The 24,007-nt window shown below is 41.7% G+C and overlaps 1 protein-coding gene across 3 annotated transcripts in view; it reads left to right on the top strand.

Moving 5' to 3' along the window:
• Positions 1 to 24,007, top strand: part of HOMER1 (homer scaffold protein 1) — a 178,297-nt gene that overhangs the window by 135,946 nt on the left and 18,344 nt on the right. For 2 of the 3 annotated variants that reach the window (XM_089658369.1, XM_089658368.1), the window contains 3 exons: positions 4,527 to 4,686; positions 11,623 to 11,733; positions 16,247 to 16,327. In XM_089658369.1, the coding sequence (XP_089514495.1) occupies positions 4,527 to 4,686; positions 11,623 to 11,733; positions 16,247 to 16,327 (352 nt within the window). The remainder of the gene's footprint in view (positions 1 to 4,526; positions 4,687 to 11,622; positions 11,734 to 16,246; positions 16,328 to 24,007) is intronic. The other variant, XM_089658370.1, reaches the window with a different exon arrangement.

Below are 24,007 nucleotides of genomic sequence, written 5' to 3'. Positions count from 1 at the left end.
ATGCGTTACTACTGCAACAAACATATAGAAAGTTGTGAATTTAACATACATTTAGAGTCTGTGGAAGCTGCCTTGTGTCAACATGTCAGGATGCTGGTGGTGTAAGGGTGTGACAAATGTTTAAATGACACAATGTCTCCCCAAGGGGGGTGATGATGGTCCCTCTGCTTTGCCATGACTGTCTAAATTGCCCAGTTCCCACTGACACACTTGGCCATAAACCAAAGTCCATTTTCACATCAGGAAGGAATTTGTTTTCCCCTGCAGGAGCAAATTGGATTGTTCTTTGCTGATTTTTTTTGCCTTCCTCTGGGTCAGCTGTGGGAGTAGGATTATAACTTTTTTTTTTTAAAGGTTGAACTGGATGGACTTTTGTCTTTTTTCAGCCAGACTAACTATGTAACCTGTGGGTTTTGGGGTTAGCAAACTTCCACTAATGCACAGGAATGAGGCCACAAATATCTTGACAGTAAATCAGTTGAAAGTATTAAGACAATTGAATGCAATAAGGTGCAAATCAACAAACAGATACATTTAGGGCTTTTATTTCAGGCGGACCCTGGAAGAATCTGCTCCAGCCCTGTGCTTGCAGCTCGTTAGGGTCACTTGTAAACACCGAAACCCAGCTTCTGTGACCACAAGTGACAGCACTCCTCTCCCGACACCGCCGACAGCTCCACTCAACCCTCGCTGCACTTCTTTCCTCCTCCATCTCCTCCAAGCACTCTGCAGTTCTCTCATTCAGTACCTCTAAGTGCTGGATGCAGAAAGCTCAAAACTGGAGGTGGAGGATCTCTATTGCCGGCTGATGTTGGAAGACGTGTGGGCGGGAAGAGAGCTTACTAACTGGCCTTGGAGATACTGCCAGGAAGGATGTAGCCTCCAGGATGTGTATGGGGACATAAGCTGGCAGGATGTTGTGCGACGTCTACAGAATGGAAAGGTGTTAAGGTGGCAGGGAGGCAAAGTTTAAGGGGGCAGTGTTTGCAATCAGCTGCTAGAACCCAAGCAAGGGTTCCTGCAAATAGCTGCAAGTAGCAATGTGAAGCTGTCGGCTTCCACAGCTAATCATACCTACATACATGTAATCACTCAAGTAGTCTCCGTCCAGGTCTGATCGCTCGCATGGGATTGTAGAATGAGCCATTACATGCAAGTGGGTGTGATAAGCTGCGAGAGCTGGGACTTCCCATTGCTTCAATGAGGCTGCACCTAATTGCGGGAACCCATGCTGGGGTTCTTGCAGCTGGTCGTAGACAGGGTGCATTCACAAGTGTAAATCCAACGTTAGAGTGGTATGGAGATGCAGAAGGGGGGTGAGTGTGCAGGAATGTATTAAGCACTGGGGCTGTGTGTCTGCACCTAACATCAGTTTCTGCCTCAATGCTTGCCACTGCCCAGTGGCCGCTGCAGTGATGGAACATTGAATTAGGGCTTGTTCATATCATGTAACTTCATATTATCTGAACTCCTCTCCCTGCACCTACTACCCATCATTATACACACCGCACTCCTTTCCTGCGTATACCGTAATATACACCGCCTGCTTTCCTGCTTGCACCTTCATACACACTGCACTCCATTCCTGCTCACACTGTCAGAAACACTGCATGCCTTTCCTGTGCACACCATCATACACACCGCACTCCTTTCCTGCACACATCATCATACACACTGCATGCCTTTCCTGCACACATCACCATACACACCGAACTCCTTTCCTGCACACATCATCATACACACATCATCATACACACTGCATGCCTTTCCTGTGTACACCACCATACACACCGCACTCCTTTCCTGCACACATCATCATACGCACTGCATGCCTTTCCTGTGCACACCACCATACACACCGCACTCCTTTCCTGCACACATCATCATGCACACTGCAATCCTTTCCTGCACACATCATCATACACACTGCATGCCTTTCCTGCACACATAATCATACACACCGCATGCCTTTCCTGCACGCACCGCCATACACACCACATGCCTTTCCTGCACACACCGCCATACACACCACATGCCTTTCCTGCATACACCGCCATACACACCGCATGACTTTCCTGTACACACCGCCATACACACCGCATGCCTTTCCTGTACACACTGCCATACACACCGCATGCCTTTCCTGCACACACTGCCATACACACTGCATGCCTTTCCTGCACATAATGTCCTACACTGCATATGTGAATGCCCCTCACATAAAGTACATTCTACAATGGCTTGCTGAATGCACAACTAAAAAAGATTTCCCTGGAACGCTATTTGAAATGTTGGAAATTCTGCACTGTCTATGTACACTGCTCAAAAAATTAAAGGAACACTTTTTAATCAGAGTATAGCATGAAGTCAATTAAACTCCTGGGTTTTTGATTTGGTCAGTTAAGTAGCAGTAAGTAAATTAATCAGTTTCAGCTGCTTTGGTGTTAATGAAATTAACACCAGGTGCACCAGATGGGCAACAATGAGACAACCCCCAAAACAAGAATGGTTTTACAGGTGGAGGCCACTGACATTTTTTTCCCTACTCATCTTTTCTGACTATTTTTCATTAGTTTTGCATTTGCCTAGGGTCAGTGTCACTACTAGTAGCATGAGGTGATACCTGGACTCTACAGAGGTTGCACAGGCAGTCCAACTCCTCCAGGATGGCACAGCAATACATGCCTTTGCCAAAAGGTTTGCTGTGTCTCAAGAGCATGGAGAAGATTCTAAGAGACCGGTGGTTACTCTAGGAGAGCTAGACAGGGCCGTAGCAGGTCCTTAACCCATCAGCGGGACCAGTATCGTCTCCTTTGTGCAAGGAGGAACAGGATGAGCACTGCCAGAGCCCTACAAAATGACCTCTGGCAGGCCACTGGTGTAAATGTCTCTGACCAAACAATCCTGGTGCACAGCAATGCCCGGTGAGAGTATGCAGGCAGTTCCTGGAGGATGAAGGAATTGATACCATTGAATGGCCCCTACACTCGCCTTTCCTAAATCCAATAGAACACCTCTGGGATATCATGTTTCGGCCTATCCGACGCTGCCAGGTTGCACCTCAGACTGTTCAGGAGCTCAGTGATACCCTGGTTTGGATCTGGGAGGAAATACCCTAGGACACCATCCGTCCTCTCATTAGCAGCATGCCCCGATGTTCTGACGCATGCAGACAAGCATGTGGGGGCCATACAAACTACTAAATACCATTTTGAGTTGCTGCAATGAAATTTCAGCAAAATGGACTAACCTGCTGCATCATATTTTCATATTTTCAGGGTGTCTTTGAATTAATTTCTCTGTAGGTTGATCATTTTAATTTCCACCAAATAATGGAGCATCCTTATGTTCCTAACATATTACCCAGTCCATATCAGTATAGATATCCAGCATGAGATTTTTCCCCATTGAGATCTGATGTGTTTTCAAAGTGTTCCTTTAATTTTTTTTGAGCAGTGTAGTACACTCCTGAACTCTGTTCTTTCTTTATATAGTGCAGTCCTGTACTGTGCACTCTGTAAAATATGCACTCCTGGTATTTAACAATTATTGTGCAATTAGGTCACATCCACTATTTGATGCAGTGCTCCCATCCCCCGTGATGGGTGGGGGAGGGGTTGAGTTCCTGCACCTATTCTCTGAGAAAAAATCCCTGGATAAATGCATAGATATAAGAACACTACGATAGAGAATTGGGCAAAGGATCACTAACTTGCACTTAAAGAAACTATAGCACTGTTAACTTAAGTCTTAACTGGGCTACTAGAGTCTGTGAAAACAATATCAAACAGTTCAGCAGATTAGAAAGGGTCCTGGTATACACCTTGTGTGTATAACCTTAGTAACGAGTGGGTGTACATGTTCCTAATGTGGGGTACCCCTGGAGGTGGCAGAAAGTATTTGGCACCTAGTAATTAACGTTGACTGTCTTATGGTGGGGCTCTTCTTTAGGTGGTGCACTGTCACTTTAAGAATATGAATAGCTCACAAAGGCTAAGCCGCTAAGTAGGAGCAATCTCTGTTTTTGCTAACCATGTGTGGCGGGCATTTAAGGAATGTAGTTCAACTCACCACTTCCTAGCAGGTGGCCAATCTGGTCCCAAATGCTTGGCAATCAGCAGTACCCAGCAATCAGGTCCCCAGATATTCACACAGGCTGCAGTCTCTCAGCTCAGATCCCGAAGAAGCAGCAACCCACTCTCTCCTCAACATCTGAGGCAGCTCCAGCAGCCACAGATGGAGATTCATCCCCTCTCCCTGATGTGGGGGTACAGGCACAGCAACAGGTCCTCTTAGCGCCTCTCTTCTTTACTTTAGCTGTAATTTGATGCTGATAGTCTAATGAAAAATGATGAATTAAGAGATGCATATTTTATTGTGTTCATTTTACATTAGCATGCTTCAGAACATAGAGAATTATGAAATTGTTTCTAGAAGCACTCAACACATTAGTGCTTTCCATATGTAAGATGTATATGCTACTATTGCTGGCGGTATTGAATATTGTGTCTATTTTTCTTTACCAGCAGTTCTGCAATCAACAAGCACTGGGAAGCAGAACTGGCCACACTTAAAGGAAACAATGCCAAGCTCACAGCAGCCTTGCTGGAGTCTACTGCCAATGTCAAACAATGGAAACAACAGCTTGCTGCATATCAGGAAGAAGCAGAGCGTCTCCACAAGCGGGTGGGTACTGAGTTAATGATGTCCTCTATCAACACTGGATCATGTCCCTGACTGGCAACTGAGGGCATGAAGCAAATATGTTATTGTATGCTGTGTCCATAGGAATTGGCTTGCACTGTTTGTCTCCCATGTCCTAAGCTGCACAGTGAAGACAATGTTACCTCCAGTGCAGGATTCTATGGCTGGGGATTTGTATTACTTACATAGCTAGGTCAGAAATAAAGTTTGCATTCCAGAAAACAAAATGAGACAGTGTGGATTGAGACTCTACATATTGCCAACACCCCAATATTACTATGAATAGATGGAAATCAAAGGGTGAAGGGGACTTTAGTGGCACCACATATTACAAACAGCCACTTGTATCTTAGGCATGGGGTTAGGTTGCCAGGATGTCAAGCTTTCTGTGTTCATGGATGACCTAGTGTTATATGTCACCAATCCTCACACAACCATGCCCTCAGTGCTACAGGAGTTTCAATGGTTTGGATTGTTTAGTACCTTTAAGGTCAACCTCACCAAGATCCTAAACATATCTGTACTACCATCACAGGTCCAACACCTTTGGAATAACGTCCCATTTGAGATTTGCCCATCTGCTATCAAGAATCTAGGCATAAAATTCTCCATGAACCTTTCTCAGTTGTATACCCTGAACTTTATTCCTCTCCTGAAAAGTACTCTATCCGACCTTAAAACCTATGACTGGAAGATGTTTCATGGTTTGGCAGGATTAATATTTTGAAAATGGACATTGTCCCAGGTTTTATATGTGTTCCAAACTGTCCCTATCTACACTCCTCAGACCTTCTTTAAGATATTGCAAATGGTCTTTACAAAGTTTATTTGTTGTATAAAGTCACCATAACATAGAACAATGCTCTGCCATCCCAAATCCAAGGGAAGAGCGGGAGCCATTGATCTTTTCCTCTTCCATGATTTCACTAGATTGATGAAATGGTTCCATGAATAACACACCAAGCAGAGGGTCTCCATTGAACAAGTCATTGTACCTTATGAACTCTGAGCATTCCCTTAGAAAGACCCTATGCTCAGGGGCTCGTCCTCCTCCCTTCCATATACTATGGCCCATCTGCTTTTGCAGAAAAATTGCTGCACAAATATAATCTCTTGTCCCGAATAGGGCTACTGATGCCTTTTATTGGAAACCTGCATTGTCCCCTGCTATGACCCACAAGAAATTCATGATTTGGGACAAGCCAAGACACAGATGGTTGATGCAGATCTTTTGGGGTGGAGCCCTGCTTTCCTTTGCATCATCTAGGAACCCTGGCCAGGCAACATTCACCAAGTGAATGTAATACAGACAACTGTTCTTTTTCCATTCTCTCTTGAATAAAGACTGGCTAACCAGAGACCCTAAGCCGTTGGAGGCTCTGCTCCTAGAAGATCCTCCTCTCGGCTCTCTATAAAATCCTTCTGAATTGCAAATACCTGAATCTCCTGCCCTATACAGCTAAATAGGCATCAGATTTGAGTACACAAATTTATCCTGTGGACTGGGAAAATGTTTTTCTTTCACCCACCTTCTATTCCTGGTCATTAAAGCCCAAGAAACCAATTTTAAACTTCTCACCAGGTGCCACAGGTGCCCCACACTCTTACATCACCTATACCCCTTGGTAATGGACCAGTGTTGAAGATACCAAGCCTGTCGGGTATCCTTATACAGTGCTTAGCATAAATTAGTACATCCCTTTGAAAACTAAGATTTTAATCAATACCTCAATGAACACAAGAACAATTTCAAAATTTTTGACAAAACTGAGTTTTGTAGAACATTTGTTTAGCACATTACATGAAAGTAAGGTTAATAATATAACTTAGATTACAAATTCTTCAGTTTTACTCAAATTAGTTGATGCAAAAATGAATACACCCCACAACAAAAACTACTACATCTAGTATTTTGTATGACCTCCATGATTTGTAAGGACAGCACCAAGTCTTCTCAGCATGGAATGAGCAAGTTGGTGGTATATTGCAACATCTGTCTTTTTCTTTTCTTCAAGAACAACCTCTTTTAGAGCCTGGATACTGGATAGAGAGTGATGCTCAACTTGTCTCTTCAGAATTCCCCATAGGTGTTCAATTGGGTTCAGATCAGGAGACAGACTTGGCCACTGAATCACTTTCACCCTGTTCTTCTTCAGAAATGCAACAGTGGACTTGTGTGTTTTGGATCATTGTCATGATGTACGACGACCAAGGGCATGGAGTGATGGTAGCATCTTCTGTTTCAGTGTAGAGCAGTACATCTTTGAATTCATGATACCATCAATGGAATGCAGCTTCTCAACACCAGCAGCACTCATGCAGCCCCACAGAAGAGCACTGCCACCACCATGTTTCACTGTAGGCACCATGCATTTTTCTTTGTACTCCTCACCTTTGTGACGCCATACAGTTTTGAAGCCATCAGCTCCAAAAACATTTATCTTGGTCTCATCACTCCAGAGTACAGTCCCAGTAGTCTTACTCTTTTTCAGCATGGGCCCTGGCACTTTCTAGGTGAGCTTTTTTATGCATGGGCTTTAGGAGAGGCTTCCTTCATGGACGACACCCATGCATGCCATTCCTCTGCAGTGTATGCCGTATTGTATCACGGGAAACAATCACCCCAGTTTGGCTTTCTACTTCTTTAGCTAATTGCAGTGAATTTGCATGGCAATTTTCTTCAACCCTTCTCATCGGAAGAGGCTCCTGTCGAGGTGTTACTTCCATGGATGGCCTGGAGGTCTCTGTGAGATGGTTGCAGTTCCATCTTTGTTACATTTTTGTATCACTTTGCTACAGTATTCTGACTGATAAGTAAAGCTTTGCTGATCTTCTTATAGCCTTTACCTTTCTTGTGAAGAAATTATTTTCTTTCTCAAGCCTTGTATCATTTCTCTTCCATGTGGTGCCATTGCTGACAGCATGAAATGGGAAGGGGTTTTCTTTGTTAAGTAACACCGTTTTATAATCAACTGTCTGCTGGACACCCGTTTAATGAATAATTAGACTCATGTGTAGTTGAATTCTGGTTAATTAGGATTTTGCTGTCTAAAATGTAGCTCTGCTCCTAAGACTTTCATTGGGGTGTATTCATTTTTGCAACATGGTCTTGAATGAATTTGTTAGGAAAATACTTTTTTGTGTGTGCAAATTAACAAATCTTGTTTGCAAACAATGGCCCACAATTTTGGGAGTATTTTGTAGTATAGTGTCCTATAGATTGTTGATTCTGAAAGGAAAGTAAAGGTTTTCTGACCATTCTGTTGGGGTGTACTCATTTATGCTGAGCACTGTACATATCTGGTGGGAATGTCCTCCCATTAGGGATTTATGGGATTTGGTCCTCCAAATCTATGCCCAGGTCACAGACATACAACTGTTCCAAGCACTCCCCAGGTTTGCCAGAGTTCATCAAACATATCAAGCATAGGCTCTTATGCCACTGTTTGACGGTGGCCAGGTCAGTTATCCCACGCCATTGGCTGTAGACATAGGTTCCCACCCTTGCAGAGTAAGTCTCAGAAATATCCATATTAAGTATATGGAGTTACTTTTGGCACATGAACTGGACACATATGAGCAATGTCATTGAACCTGGCCTTCTTTGAGAGTATACAGAGAGTCCCAGAATCTGTGAGGTCCTATGTCGGGGAAGTGACTGGCTCCTGGTTATATTGAGATTGGAGTTTATGACTACTGGTAAACGTATTGCTGATGATGATTCTGCTATCTAGCACTTTACTGCACCATATATATGTATATATATATATATATATATATATATAGATATATATACATATACATATATATATATATATATATATATATGTATACACACACACAGTTGTGTTCAAAATAATAGCAGTGTGTTGAAAAAAGTGAATAAAGCTCAATGTTCTTCTAATAGCTTTTATTTCCATACACACAAATGCATTGGGAACACTACACATTCTATTCCAAATCAAAACATGAAGAAAAATATATCAAATTTGTGTTGTTCCTCTAAAAAAATTGAAGAAAAGTGAATATTAGACTGTTCAAAAAAATAGCAGTGTTTGTATTCTTCTTTACAAACTCAAACATTCACTATATAAACTGAAAAATGTTTGAAGATTTTGCTTTCCTTTGAATCACTTAATTAATATTTAGTTGTATAAGCACTGTTTCTGAGAACTGCTGTACATCTGTGTTGTATGGAGTCAACCAACTTCTGGCACCTGTGAACAGGTATTCCAGCCCAGGATGATTGGACTACATTCCACAGTTCTTCTCTATTTCTTGGTTTTGCCTCAGAAACTGCATTTTTTATGTCACCCCACAAGTTTTCTATTGGATTAAGATCCGGGGATTGGGCTGGCCACTCCATAACGTCAATCTTGTTGGTCTGGAACCAAGATGTTGCACGTTTACTGGTGTGTTTGGGGTTGTTGTCTTGTTGGAACACCCATTTCAAGGGCATTTCCTCTTCAGCATAAGGCAGCATGACCTCTTCAAGTATTCTGATGTATTCAAACTGATCCATGATCCCTGGTATGCAATAAATAAGCCCAACACCGTAGTATGAGAAACATCCCCATATCATGATGCTTGCACAACCATGCTTCACTGTCTTCACAGTGTACTGTGGCTTGAAATCAGTGTTTGGGGGTCGTCTGACAAACTGTCTCCGGCCACTAGACCCAAAAAGAACAATCTTACTTTCATCAGTCCACAAAATGTTGCGCCATTTCTCTTTAGGCCAGTCAATGTGCTCTTTGGCAAATTGTAACCTCTTCAGCACATGTCTTTTTTTCAACAGTGGGACTTTGCGGGGGCTTCTTGCAGATAGCTTGGCTTCACATAGGCGTCTTCTAATTGTAACAGTCCTCACAGGGAACTTTACACCTTCTTTGATCTTCCTGGAGCTGATTGTTGGCTGAGTCCTTGGCATTTTGGCTATTTTTCTATCCATTCGAATGGTAGTTTTTTGCTTTCTTCCACGTCTTTCAGGTTTTGGCTGCCATTTTAAAGCATTTGCGATCATTTTAGCAGAGCAGCCTATCATTTTCTGCACTTTTTTTATATGTTTTCCCCTCTCCAATCAACTTTTTAATCAGGGTACACTGTTCTTCTGAACAATGTCTGGAATGACCCATTTTCCTCAGAATTTCAGAGAGAAATGCACTATAACCAGCATGTACAACATTTGCTGCCTTCCTTTCTTAAATAAGGGCAATAATTGCCACCTGTTTTTCAAAGAATGAATGACCTCACTAATAGAACTCCACACTGCTATTATTTTGAACATGCCCCTTTCAATTAGTGATTCAATTACACAGAATCAGCAGCATGCATGTCATGACTGTTGGGTCTGTTGGATTACTATTACTCTACTACACCTGCTAGTAAATTATTTGCCATGAAATATCATTTCTATATATATACAGTTGTGTTCAAAATAATAGCAGTCAGACATCACTGACCTGATCAATCACTGTTTTTGGTAGAAATGATATTTCTACATGGCAAATAATTTACTAGCATGTGTAGTAGAGTAATAGAAATCCAACAGACCCAACAGTCATGACATGCATGCATTCTGTGTAATTGAGGCAAAACCAAGAAATAGAGAAGAACTGTGGAATGTAGTCCAATCATCCTGGGCTGGAATACCTGTTCACAGGTGCCAGAAGTTGGTTGACTCCATGCAACACAGATGTACAGCAGTTCTCAGAAACAGTGCTTATACAACTAAATATTCATTAAGTGATTCAAAGGAAAGCAAAATCTTCAACCATTTTTCAGTTTATATAGTGAATGTTTGAGTTTGTAAAGAAGAATACAAACACTGCTATTTTTTTGAACAGTCTAATATTCACTTTTCTTCAATTTTGTTAGAGGAACAACACAAATTTGATATATTTTTCTTCATGTTTTCATTTGGAATAGAATGTGTAGTGTTCCCAATGCATTTGTGTCTATGGAAATAAAAGCTATTAGAAGGATTTTGAGCTTTATTCACTTTTTTCAACACACTGCTATTTTTTTGAACACAACTGTATATATATATATATATATATATATATATATTATTTTTTTTTTGTATTACTAAAAATTCTTAATAAATACAGATTGAAAACAGACAACCAAATGATTAAAATCAACACAGCTTTATTATTGTCAAGATATGTCATGCATTAAAAAAGTGGACACAGGCTGAAAAGTTAATCAACAGCTTGCGGTCATCTCATCAATCCCAAGATAATGGCATATGTCAAATAGAGTGTCAAGATACATTTATCCAAAACACAACAAGTAATCTGCCCAATCGTCCGACATGTTTCAAGCTTCGCTCTTCATCAGGAAAGTGCGTTGGACATTTGTATTGGAAACAAAAAATACTAATGAGATATACATACAAGGATTGTTTCTTTATACAAAAATACAATGTATATCGGTACACATAGGGTTAATAGCCTGTATCACTTAGCATATTTGATTTGGGGTCAGTGAGAACTGCAAAAACAGGGTGAGGAGTATTATGGGTAGACAACTAGCATGTTCAGAAACAGGTCAGCAATGGAATAATCCACATTTCTCCCATGGAGAAACCCACTAAGGTCAATAAGTGGGTAGGTTTAAACTTGTTAACCCTTGTTATTGCTGTAGGGACATGTCAAGTTTGGTATATGAAAGCACCCTAGATTCAGGTAGATTGAGGTAATTATGAGTATATTATTATGAGTATTGAACAATTTTGAATGTTGAATTGTTATGTAAAGCAACTTGTGTTTTAGGTTTGGTAGCTCTTGAAACAACTAGCACATTAATGAGCAGTGATTGAGAACAGCTCCAAGTGAAACATGCCAAAAAAAGTACAGTGGAATATTCAGATTCCTCTCTTGAATAATTATTCCTTTTGATCTTATCTTTACACAGGTGAGCGAATTAGAATGTCTCAGCAGTCAAGCGAACGCAGTGCAGACGCATAAAACAGAACTTAATCAGACAATACAAGAATTAGAATCTACGCTGAAAAAGAAAGAAGAGGTATTCCATTCTTTAGGTTGATAACAGAACTTTTTTTTTTTTACTTTTTCTTGTACTGCACACAGGAGGTACATGCAAATTTTTATTGTCTATCTTTGGATAAAGCTAGTACATAGAGTCAGACACATTTTGGTGTACATCAGGTTTTTTTTACGTAAGTTTCACTGTTATTCACTAACATATTGATGAAATATCCATGGCAGTGAACAATGCTGTTTTAGGCCTTGTTCAAATGGGGTTTACTACAGCATATACCCATGGAAGGGCTGTGTTTACCCACGCAGGGATGCACAGATGTTCCATGCATCCTTGTGCAGGCAGTCCCATTGCTGTCAAATGGGATGCAACCAGTGCACCCAATTTGGCATCCACATGAGTGTGGGTGCACGGCCCCAAATGTACACTGTCTGTGTTTTGGTCTGTGCACCAGCATGGATGTGGCCCATGCAATGCCATTACAATGCCTTTTAAAACATCCAGAAAAAAACTAAGTTGTTTAAGGCCGCAGAAGAAATACATATATGATGCTGTCCTTAATCTGGCCAAATACCAGATGACGGGTAGAGCAAATTGGGTCATTTGGGACACATGTATGATCACATCTGAAAGTTACAGCAATTCAGACAGTAAAAGAAACAACTGGATTTAAACAAGCCATAGATAATTAGATTTTATTTTCTTCCACCACGGGTGGGAGGAAAGAAAATTGTGTTCGGCCGGCAGGGAACCTTCTGTGTCGGCAGAACACAGTAATTACTCCTAGTGGCTACAGCTGCCGGCAGCAATTGTTTATAAAAACTCAACAGGCTGGTTGTACCCTGGTTCATCAATGGAACAACCAGCCTGCCCATAGTTGGATCAAATCTCAGCCAGTCCCTGTTGAATCATTCAAGATTCGATCCATCTAGCTGGCCGCTTTAGTCTCCATTAACCTATTTAAATGTTTTGCATCCATTCATTGCCATTTTGGTATGGAATTGCATTGACAACTCGCTATACACAAGAATGCTGTGTCCAAGCTTATTATAATTATCAATATTATCAGTAATTTCCAAATTGACTTAAGCTGGGTATACATGGGTCAAAAATTAAATGGTTCAGTAGGAACTGTTCACATTTTGCTCTGTGTGTACACCTGTCTATTCAACAGAAGCTGGTCTAACAACTGGCTTCTGTCAGACAGTCATGCTGAAAATCCAGCACTCAAACAGCACATGCAGCCAATGGCTGCAGTGCTGATCTGTGTATTCTGATAGGTGGGGAGAGTCCTCACTGTCAGAATACATTAGCATGGCAGGGGAGATCCCTGCATCCACAATGCTTGTGTGGATGCAGGGATCTGTATGTTTTTTATCCATTCAACTCGCTGGTTGTTCCTGATAAACTCACTTTATCTGAGTATGTACAGTATATAGCAGGGGTAGGCAACTTTAAAGAGGTAGAGTTCTGCCTGAACAACATGGGAGAAGGCAAAGATCTCAGAGGTACAGTGTCGCCTCCTCAATCCTAATTTAGACCTCTACCGTGTCGCAATTGGTGTGCATTGCATGGCATTCGTGGGTTTAAATCAGATGATGAGGAGGCAACATATCACCTCCTCACCACCTTATGAATGAGCCCTTAACTGCATTTCTCAGCGCCTCCCTTTGGACTCATTCACACGTAAAGTTAGGGGGTGGTAAAACTCTGCGGTTGAGTCACCATTTTACCACTCCCAATCAGCCAACCAGCAGCCAAAGCTTTACACATGCCGCAGCAGGAATTAACCCCATGTTGCTTTTGGTGGGTGCTACCTCCTGCCACTGATGACCTATTCAAGTAAATGGGGCCATTCTGCAATCGCCTCACAACTCTATGGAGTTTTGGTGCGCTTTCAGAAAGTGCACCAAATCTGCAAGATATAATAGACGTCTATGGCTAAGTTCAGCAAACCTGCAGGAAAGCTGCATGTACATTGCACTGCACCTGTGGTGGGGGTAAACTGCAGTGCATCGGTGTGAAAGCAACCTTAATCTATTATGCCCAGTGTATTGCTTCACACTGACCTGAAGATGTCTTCTTTCCTGCTGCTGGAACCACTCTGGAGACCACTAGCCGGGATAAGAGGCGGAGTGCAGTTGGTTTCGCTCTGCATGGGACAGGATTCAGCACTACAGAGGAGGCATTGGCCTATGTGGCTCTTGCTCCCTACTACAGCTCCAACTTTACAAGTAGTCCCTCTGCATTGCACTCTGTTTGATGCTCTGGGATGGCAGGTCAGCAAGCCAAGACTGAGATCTGCCAGTCACCCGGCCACAATCTACTGGTTGCTGACCTCCAGTATATAGTCTGTTTCTAGTTATCTGTGCATGGCCAGTGGTGCTGAACCAATTAGAGTGTAGTGGCAGTGATCTTTAGCAGTCACATGTAACATGTCCCATCTCTGACTGTCTCCTACAGCAGGTCTCCAGTTTCCGACCACACCTGTAGCATGTTCACAGTCTGATCATGTCCTTTAGCGTGCCTGCAGTCTATGTTAGTGTTCTGTACCATTACATATTTTGAATATTGTGAGTGACACCTTGGTTATGTTAGGGTCTTCAGTCAAGTTAACCTATATCTAGTAAGCTGTTCCAGAGTGTGGATACTCATATGCTGAATGCACATTAAAAATAACTTTCTCAAGTGGAAAAATCCAACACGTTTTGAGCACACTAGCAGAAATGCTTAACAATTTATGTATTACCAGTGGCGTTGCTTTCTAATACCAAGAAGGTTGCAAAGGAAGGCCTCTAGGCAGCCAACAGGGAGTTATCCTGCTGTGGAAAACTCTGCATGCAACACATTAGTTGGGATCGTAAGCAAAAAAAAAAAGAAAAACTGTCAAATTCTAATTTTTCCCCATTCTAAACTAAAAATTATGCTTTAGGTAACATTATATAATATTTTTTCAGTCTACTATATTTTTTGGATACTTTTTTTAAACAATTGTGTGGAGTTTATGTTAAGTAAAGCATATTCATAAATAGCTGCTCTGTTCATCGGTGATGCGAATTATGTTTTTAGTTATCATTTAGATTACCAATATAGCACATTACTGGGTTTATTGGTTGGAATCCCCCCTGCAGTTGAGAGTTCATTTGGAGATAAACTGGAAGAGCCAGAGATGATGCTAAGGGCAGTGCACATCAGTAATAAGAAATGTTCTACTTCTGCTCAATGGTCCCCACACATGGGGTCATTATCTGACAGATGAGATTAAACCTGCTACTGATTATGTCATGTACAGGTTTGGCTTTCCAGTGCAGACAATGTTTTGAATATCTGATAGGAGATGTAGTTGTACAAAATCTACTTTTACTGTATTTGCAACACTGCTTCTGCTGCCACTGTTCTTGCCAAACGCCCCTATAGCGTTTAACAGGCATTAGACAGGCGTTTGGGAAGCATTTTTAACGCTCCTCAAAGGATCCCCAAACACCCTATGTGTGGTTTTGAGGCGTTTGATAGGCATTTGCCAAGCGTTAAAACCGTACCAGAAACGCCTATATTGAAGTTAAATGGTATTAATGCTCCGCAAATGCCTCGCAAACGCCTGCCAGGCGTCTGAGGAGCGTTACCATAGACGTGAATTGGAGGCTTCAACTCCTCCTGACTCGACATGAGGCATCAGTTTTGCCGCAACGCGATGCTAACGCTTCAGTGTGAACAGCACTCTGTGCTGCCATGTGCAGAATTTTCATAGGCGTTTGATGTCTGATGTCTTCTGACAAAGCTAGTGTGAACGTAGCCTAAGTGCAAATACCTTTATGGGAATGATGATGACTCTGTGTAAAATCAGATTGATATTTTAACCTCTTCCAGTGTCACTTTTAACAGAGCCAACTCCTGGTACATAAACAACTGTTTTGTACACATAATAATTCTATAGATAAACTGTTGTATGGCTTGTAGTGTCTATTACACTCCCCAAAAACCTCACTAGAATGAATTGTATATTCAGGACAAGTGCAAGCCCTAACTTTGAACAAACGTTACATTTTTGATATGGTAAGGAAGGGCTAGACCCTCTCTCGGGTATTTATTTCTGTTTATAAGGGCTCGTTCACACTTGACTTATTGCGGTCATCCAGTCAGAATGCATCTTTTTAATTTAAAGGCTTGCTATGGGTCACTACAAGAAAATGGAAACTTCTTCTGGGCCTATGAGAGGGGCCCAACCATAGCTGCTCCTTCTGTAATTGCATTTTGAGCTTTTAGGAAGATTGTCAAGAATAATAAAGGTGACATTTTTTTACAAATTAAAGAAAGAAAAAAACAAAACAGCACATCAAGCTCATGAATTGAACCGTTTTACTCTGTGAAATTATGGGATGCCCAAATTAAAATAGTTTTCTTGGCCTTGAGGCTTTTAGCAACATGTCTGGATGAGTAGTGATGATGTCCAAAATGCTTGGACTTGCTGAAGCTCATTATTATTGCCTGTTTCATTGATTGTGAAATATTTTTACATTTTCGCCCTCTGTCCTTTTAGGAAATAGAAAGATTAAAGGAAGAAGTTGAGCACGCAAAAGAGTTGCAAGACCAGAGAGATTCTTTGAGCCAAAAATTACAGGTACTTGTCATTCTACATATCTAAATTGCTATGGGGAGTCAAGGGTTACACAAAGCCTATGTAGTAACAGTTTCTTTTTGGAACACTTATAGAAGGCATCAAATGTTGTTCTATTACTTGGAGGGCACTTGGTTAGTATCAGTGGGTTTCTGACTGCTGGTTACTTGATTTCACACATGCTCACACTCATTGATCACATGCACACAAGATGCAATCCAGTCCCAGGATTAAAGTATAACTAAATGCAAAACGTTTTGTTTAGTTTTGGACAGAGTGGAGAAAGGTTAGAACACCTATTAGATTTATTATTGCTGTCCGTACTCCCGTTAGGGAGACTTACCCTCTCTATTTGTCCTGTTTACCAGTATCATTGAAAGTAAAAGAAAACCCCAAATTTGGGGATTTCCCCAGAAAAATAATAGAGGGGAAATTTTTCCAATGGGGACACTAGTTCTGTTGACCTGGGGAATTCCTTTAATTTTTAGGGATTTCCTCTCATGTCCTGTTTTGGCTATGGGACAAGAAGTGAAGGGAAATCTTCCCAATGAGACACAGATGGCAAAAAATAAATTGATAGGGGTTATAACCCTCCCTTATTCAGTTCAAAATGAAAGAAACATTTTGCCTATAGTTCTACTTTAAGGCTAGGACACATTTTCTCCTTCATGCTGGTCTAATCCGCTTGTACCTGCTCACCCCACTGCACTCTCTGAGGCCATTCTGCTGTAGAGTATGCAGACACTTAGGCAACACTCATTCCCGGGGCTGGAATTTCACAAAGGCAATATAGCCCATGACCTTGGTTTACAGGTTTGCCAAAGACAGGGCAAGACATCTTAGAAATTATGTGGCTGACTGTTAATATTTCTGTGAACAATGAAAAGTTCTAGACTGCTATCCTGTCTGCCAGTACAATCTGGTTGGGTCCTTCATTGTTGCTGTGCTTGCACATTTTTGTGCTTCTACACCGTGTTCCAAATTATTATACAAATTATATTTTTCTCATTTAACTTAATAATTGATGTAAATAACAGTCAGCATAATTCTCATGTTATGAACTATTAAGAGTACAATTCACATTTTATTGCACAAATCTCCTAATGATAACAGTATTTTTTTAAACATAAAACACTTACAATGCACTGTTCCAAATTATTACGCACAATAAGTTTCAAAACACTTTATAGGTTGTAAAGAACTGAAAATTGTCATTTGTTGTGTTTGCAGCATATTTACTGAAATCAAAAGCTATTTCAATCAAACTTTTAACAACATTTAAACTTTTTAAACATTTTAACAGGTCACGTTACAGTGCAACATAGGGCCCCTTATTTGATAGCAGCTTCACAAGTCTTGCATCCATTGAACTTGTGAGTTTTTGGACAGTTTCTGCTTGAATTTGTTTGCCAGATGTCAGAATAGCCAACCAGAGCTGCTGTTTGGATGTAAACTGCCTCCCACCCTCATAGATCTTTTGCTTTAGGATGCTCCAAAGGTTCTCAATAGGATTGAGGTCAGGGGAGGATGGAGGCCACACCATGACTTTCTCTCCTTTTATCCCCATAACAGCCATTGATGCAGAGGTATTCTTTGCAGCCTGAGATGGTGCATTGTCATGCATGAAGATGATTTTATTACGGAAAGCATAGTTGTGCTTTCTGTAGCAAGGAAGAAAGTGGTCAGTCATAATCTCCACATACTTTGCAGAGGTCATCTTTACACCTTCAGGGACCCTAAAGGGGCCGACCAGCTCTGTTCCCATGATTCCAGCCCAAAACATGACTCCACCACTGCCTTGCTGACGTCGCAGCCTTGTTGGAACAGGGTGGTTGTCCACCAACCATCCACTACTCTATCCATCTGGACCATCCAGGGTTACACAGCACTCATCAGTGAGCAGGACTGTTTGAAAATTAGTCTTCATACATTTTTCTGCCCAATGCAGCCGTTTCTGCTTGTGAGCATTGGTTAGTGGTGGCCGAATAGAAGGTTTATGCACAGTTGCAAGACTCTGAAGGACTCTACACCTTGATGTCCATGGGACTCCAGAGGCACCAGCAGCTTCAAATATCTGTTTGCTGCTATGTAATGGTATTTTAGCAGCTGCTCTCTTGATCCGATGCATGGATCTGGCAGAAATCTTCCTCAATGTGCCTTTATCTGCACAAACCTGTCTGTGTTCTGAATCAGCCACAAATCTCTTAATAGTGCGATGATCACGCTTACGTTTTCATGAAATATCTAATGTTTTCATACCTCGTCCAAAGCATTGAACTATTTCACTCTTTTCGGCAGCAGAGCGATCCTTTTTCTTCCCCATATTGCTTGAAAATGGTGCTCTGCTTAATAATGTGGAACACCCTCCTTTAGTAGTTTTTCCTTAAATTGGGCTCTCCGGCCAATCTAATTATCACAGGTGTCCGAGATTGTTTTCAGTGATCATAAGAGCCCTGACACACAATGCCACCCATGAGTTACACTGAAAAACAAAATATTTCATCTTTGTGACACTTAAATAGAATTTGCATAATAATTTGGAACGCGGTGTAGATATCAATTTTAGGTGTACCAACACATAGTTTAAATGTCTCGCCCCTTGCCAAGGAGTGTCCTGTGTGGCTATGATCTTGTTAGTGTAATACTTAGACTCACCAATTGACTGGGTCAGGTACATGACAGTTGGTCTAGGAGGTCAGAAAGTATAAATTTATACTTGTATTTTGTACTCCCTCTGCCAAATCTACAGACCATTCGGCTGCACAATCCAAGTTTCTATCCCACAAAGATTGTCCACATACTAAGGGACAACTCTTTAATCTGCAACCATACCTTGTAACTTAAAAGATAACTTTACATTAAAAACAATTATAACTGACCTCCTCTGACTCTTCTAATTCAACCTGTCTGTTTATAATGGGAACTCAGATGAACTGTAAGCCCTGCAGTGCTTACTATGGCATATGCACAATGCATAGTCTATAGAGAATAATGGCCATCCCAAGTGCAAAGCTAGAGACCAGATGGCCATTATTCTTTATGACTGTTATGAGTATGCATGGCATATGCACAACTACTTCGCAGTTAGACCACCAGGAGTATGACTGTAGTATCACAGCATCGTATGTATGTACAGTATATTAATAGATATATTTAATGAGGATGGCAGGAAAAGACTAGATATAACACATTGTATGTACAGTTAACCCATAAAGGCAAACTAAATCTGATCTGCTTACTACAGTCTATTACCAGACCATGCCCCTCTTTGGAATAACCTGTCAATTTAAGCATTCCATATTTTGGCAGGTTTGACATATTTAGGGGGTAAAATGGTAACGAAGAAATGTTATTTTGGCATGATCATTTTGACACTACAACAGACACCCCTGGCTAGTCAATCTGATGGGTAGTGTACCAGCTAGTCTAATAATAACTCCATTACTGAGGCACAAAGTGCATAGACATACTCACTCATATAATAGTTTATGCAGTAAAAATAGAGTTAAATTAATTAATATGCAGTAAACCTGTAACTGCTACCTAAAGACTGGATCCCACTCTGCATCGGGGGGGCTGACAGTGGCTCCATAGCGATGTTGTGCACATAGTGTCAGTTCCTAGCTCTGCGTTTACAGATGCAGACAACGTATGACCTCATTTTCCATCCTGGAATTTCATTACCTGAAGAGATGTTAGTTGGCCACTTTATAGTAACCTTATCTGTCTTAAAAAGTAATCCAAGTACAGCCATCTCTTCAGATAAAGAGGTCTTTGGAAAATACCTTCTTCCACATTCAATTGGTGACTTTAAAAACACTTTACTCAGCTTGAAATGTAAAATCTGCTTACATATTCACTTTCACACTATCATCAAAAGAATATTAATATAGACTGATAAGATTCTAATTGCACTGTTCATTCAGAAGCCAGTATCATGGACACAGCACTCTTTGTAATGAATATGAAGGAATGTTTGATAAGTGTTAAATAATTAATCTGGAAAAAAGCTTGAAAACATACAGTATTGAAGGGGCAGCCATTAAATAAGATACAAACAGAAACACATCTCATTCCTAAACCACTGTGATCCAGTGGTTTCTACATCTGTGTGCTAACTGCAGTATTACATATTAACACCCACTTGTTTAGATTAAGTGTTATTATCTATTAAAATACTTGCAGAGGCTCCATTAAATTTTCATATATCTGAGAATAAAAGTTTGTGTGAAAAAACACAATTTAGGAGGAGCGTTTGGTTCTGACCTATCTCTGGATGGTCATTACCTAAATCTCTGAACTTCTATTGATTTAAATGCCTACACATAGATAAAGCCATTCTGGGATTGTTCTGTAATCAAAATACACTATATTTCCAAAAGTAGTGGGACACCCCTCCAAACCACTGGATTTAGGTGTTCCAATCACCTCCATGGCCACAGGTGTATTAAATCAAGCCCCTAGGCATGCTGACTGCTTCTACAAACATTTTTGAAAGAATGGGTCGCCCTCAGGAGCTCAGTGAAATCAAGCGTGGTACTGCAATAGGTTGCAGAAAGGTCAACTGGGAAATTTCCTTGGTACTAAATATTCCAGGGTCAACTGTTAGTGGTATTATAACAAACTGGAAGCAACTGGGAACAACAACAACTCAGCCACAAAGTGGTACACATAAAATGACAGCGGGGTCAGTGCATGCTGAAGCGCACAGTGCGCAGACGTCGCCAACTGTCTACAGAGTCCACCAAACTTCATGTGGCCTTCAGATGAGCACAGCAACAGTGTGTAGAGAGCTTCATGGAATGGGTTTCCATGGCTGAGCAGCTGCATCCAAGCCTGACATCAATCCGATGATCGTGTCTGAGTATCTGACTGCATTGTGCCAAGTGTAAAGTTTGGTGGAGGGGGGATTATGGTGTGGGGTTGTTTTTCAGGGGTTGGGCTTGGCCCCTTAGTTCCAGTGAAGGGAACTCTTAAGGCATCAGCATACCAAGATATTTTGGACAATTTCATGCTCCCAACTTTATGGGAACAGTTTGGGGATGCCCTTTTCTGTACCAACATTATTATTATTATTATACAGTATTTATATAGCGTCAAAGGGTATGCTCAGCGCTGTACAGTAGCAAGGGGGACGGAACATGAGACAAGACAGTAACAATACAATACACGAGGGGTTCGAGGGCCCTGCTCTTTCGAGCTTACAATCTAGGAGGGAGGGGAAAGTGGTACAGGAGGAAATGGCTGTGGGGGATGGAGTGGTGGGAGGAGTGGAGGAGGTTAGTTGTTAGGTGAGGTCAGGTGTTAGGTGAGGTTGGGGTAGGCTTCCCTGAAGAGGAGGGTTTTCAGGGTGCGCCTGAAGGTGAAGAGGGTAGGTGACAGTCTGATGGATTGGGGTAGGGAGTTCCAGAGGATGGGGGAAGTCCTAGAGAAGTCCTGCAGTCGGGTGTGGGAGGAGGAGACCAGGGAGCTAGAGAGTAGGAGGTCCTGTGAGGAGGGGAGGGCACGGGTAGGGTAGTATTTGGGTATCAGGTCAGTTATGTAGTTTGGCACAGCATTGTGAATGGCTTTGTAGGTCAGAGTTAGCAGTTTGAATTTGATGTGTTGGGCAATCGGGAGCCAGTGAAGGGATTGGCAGAGGGGGGAGGCAGATGTGGAGAGGTTGGTGAGGTGGATGAGTCTAGCCACTGAGTTCAGGATTGACTGGAGTGGGGATAGCGTTTGTTTGAGTAGGCCAGTGAGAAGGGAATTGCAATAGTCCAGGCGTGAGATGATGAGGCAGTGTACGAGTTGTTTGGTGGTGTCTGGGGTGAGGAATGTGCGTATCTTGGAGATGTTGCGGAGGTGGAGCCTGCAAGATCTAGATAGCAGTTGGATGTGGGGTAGGAAGGAGAGGTGGGAGTCCAGGGTGACACCCAGGACTTTGCATGTGGGGCGGGAGAGATGGTGGCATTATTAGTAGTGATGGAGAGGATGGGAGCTCGGTTTTGGATAGGTTAAGTTTGAGGAAATGGAGCGACGGAGGGGGAGGTGGCAGTGTTGTAGATGACGCTGAAGAAGCGTTGGGAAAGGTAGGAGGAGAACCAGGAGAGAGCAGCATCCCTGATGCCAAGGGAGTGCAGTTTGGCAAGGAGGAGAGGGTGGTCAACAGTGTCGAATGCTGCGGAGAGGTCAAGGAGCAGGAGGATAGAATAGTGGCCATTGGCTTTGGCGGTTAGCAGGTCGTTGGTGATTTTAGAGCAGTGTAGGGGACGGAAGCCAGACTGTAGGGGGTCAAGGAGGTTGTTATCAGTGAGGTGGGCGCTTAGGCGATTGTAGGCCAGGCGCTCAAGGAGCTTGGAAGTGAAAGGCAGCAGGGAGATGGGTCTGACTGCGCACCAGTGCACAAAGCAAGGTCTATAAAGACATGGATGTTTGGGGTGGAGGAACTTGACTTGCCTGCACAGAGTCCTTATCTCAACCCGATAGAACAACTTTGGGATGAATTAGAGCGGAGACTGCGAGCCAGGCCTTCTCATCCGACATCAGTGCCTGACCTCACAAACGCACTTCTGGAAGAATGGTCAAACATTCACATAGACACCCTCCTAAACCTTGTGGACAGCCTTCCCAGAAGAGCTGAAGCTGTTATAGCTGAAAAGGGCGGGTCAACTCAATGTTGAACCCTACGGACTAAGACTGAGACGCCATTAAAGTTCATGTGCGTGTAAAGGCAGGCGTCCCAATACTTTTAGCAATATAGTGTATGTAGCATTAGTGACGAAAAAAATTGTATTTTTATTTTTTTTCACACTCCCCATTTCCATGTTACCTCAATTATATTTGATTATGTGGTTATCAGATGACCTTAAGTAAAAGGTCAACCTATCCAAAGCCATTAGCATCACTTTTACCATATCTGCATAAGGCCAACCCAACTGAAAACTTTGGCTCATTGCCATTATTGCATATGATGATATGTCTGTAGATGAACATATCCCAGATCCATACCACCCTAGGGCATTTTATGGTGCATGTCTTTTGATCACTAAAGTATTGGAATACTGTGATCACACATTTCCCAAAACATTCTGCAAAATCTATAAATGCATAGCAAATGTTATTGAAAGAAAATATATGTTGTTTTACTGCATACTTGCAAGTTTTTTTCTGCAATAAAATGTATTAAAATCATTTATCAGGTGAAATGTTTTCATCATAGAATGGAGTTTTGACTGCCCATAGAGAAACAATATTACATAAGTCATAAGCAATATATTAAACACTTATAATAAACATTATGCAACCAAGGGACACCTGTGGACATATAAAACTGACCAGTTACCAAACCCCAGAAAGCCTGCCTGAAGTGTTAGCAGACAACTTGACTTCCCAAAATTTTACATACATCCTGAAATAAATTAAAGCACCACCAAGGTTAAAAAAAGCCCAACAAGATGATCAGGAATAGAATAAGTGCTATGACAATTAAAAGAAATATCGGAAGGGTATATCTCCTGGTCGAGAGGTCCTTCCCTCCCTTTCCTTCGTAACCCCTTCCCAGCCCTAGTGTACATCTTTCTTTACCCTGTCTCTGCCTATCTTCCCTTTCTTGCCCCAAGATCTATATTGGTTTGTACCTTTTGGTACTAACCAAGATGACAACAACTTGGCAGTTGGGTCTCCTCAATACCTAATGGACCA

Source organism: Staurois parvus, unplaced genomic scaffold (assembly GCF_062004578.1).
Source record: "Staurois parvus isolate SC_StPar_1 unplaced genomic scaffold, SC_StPar_1.0 ptg001065l, whole genome shotgun sequence".
In the NCBI taxonomy this organism is placed as follows: domain Eukaryota; kingdom Metazoa; phylum Chordata; class Amphibia; order Anura; family Ranidae; genus Staurois; species Staurois parvus.
Note: the sequence above shows the minus strand (reverse complement) of the source record. Positions and strands in the feature narration are given on the sequence as shown.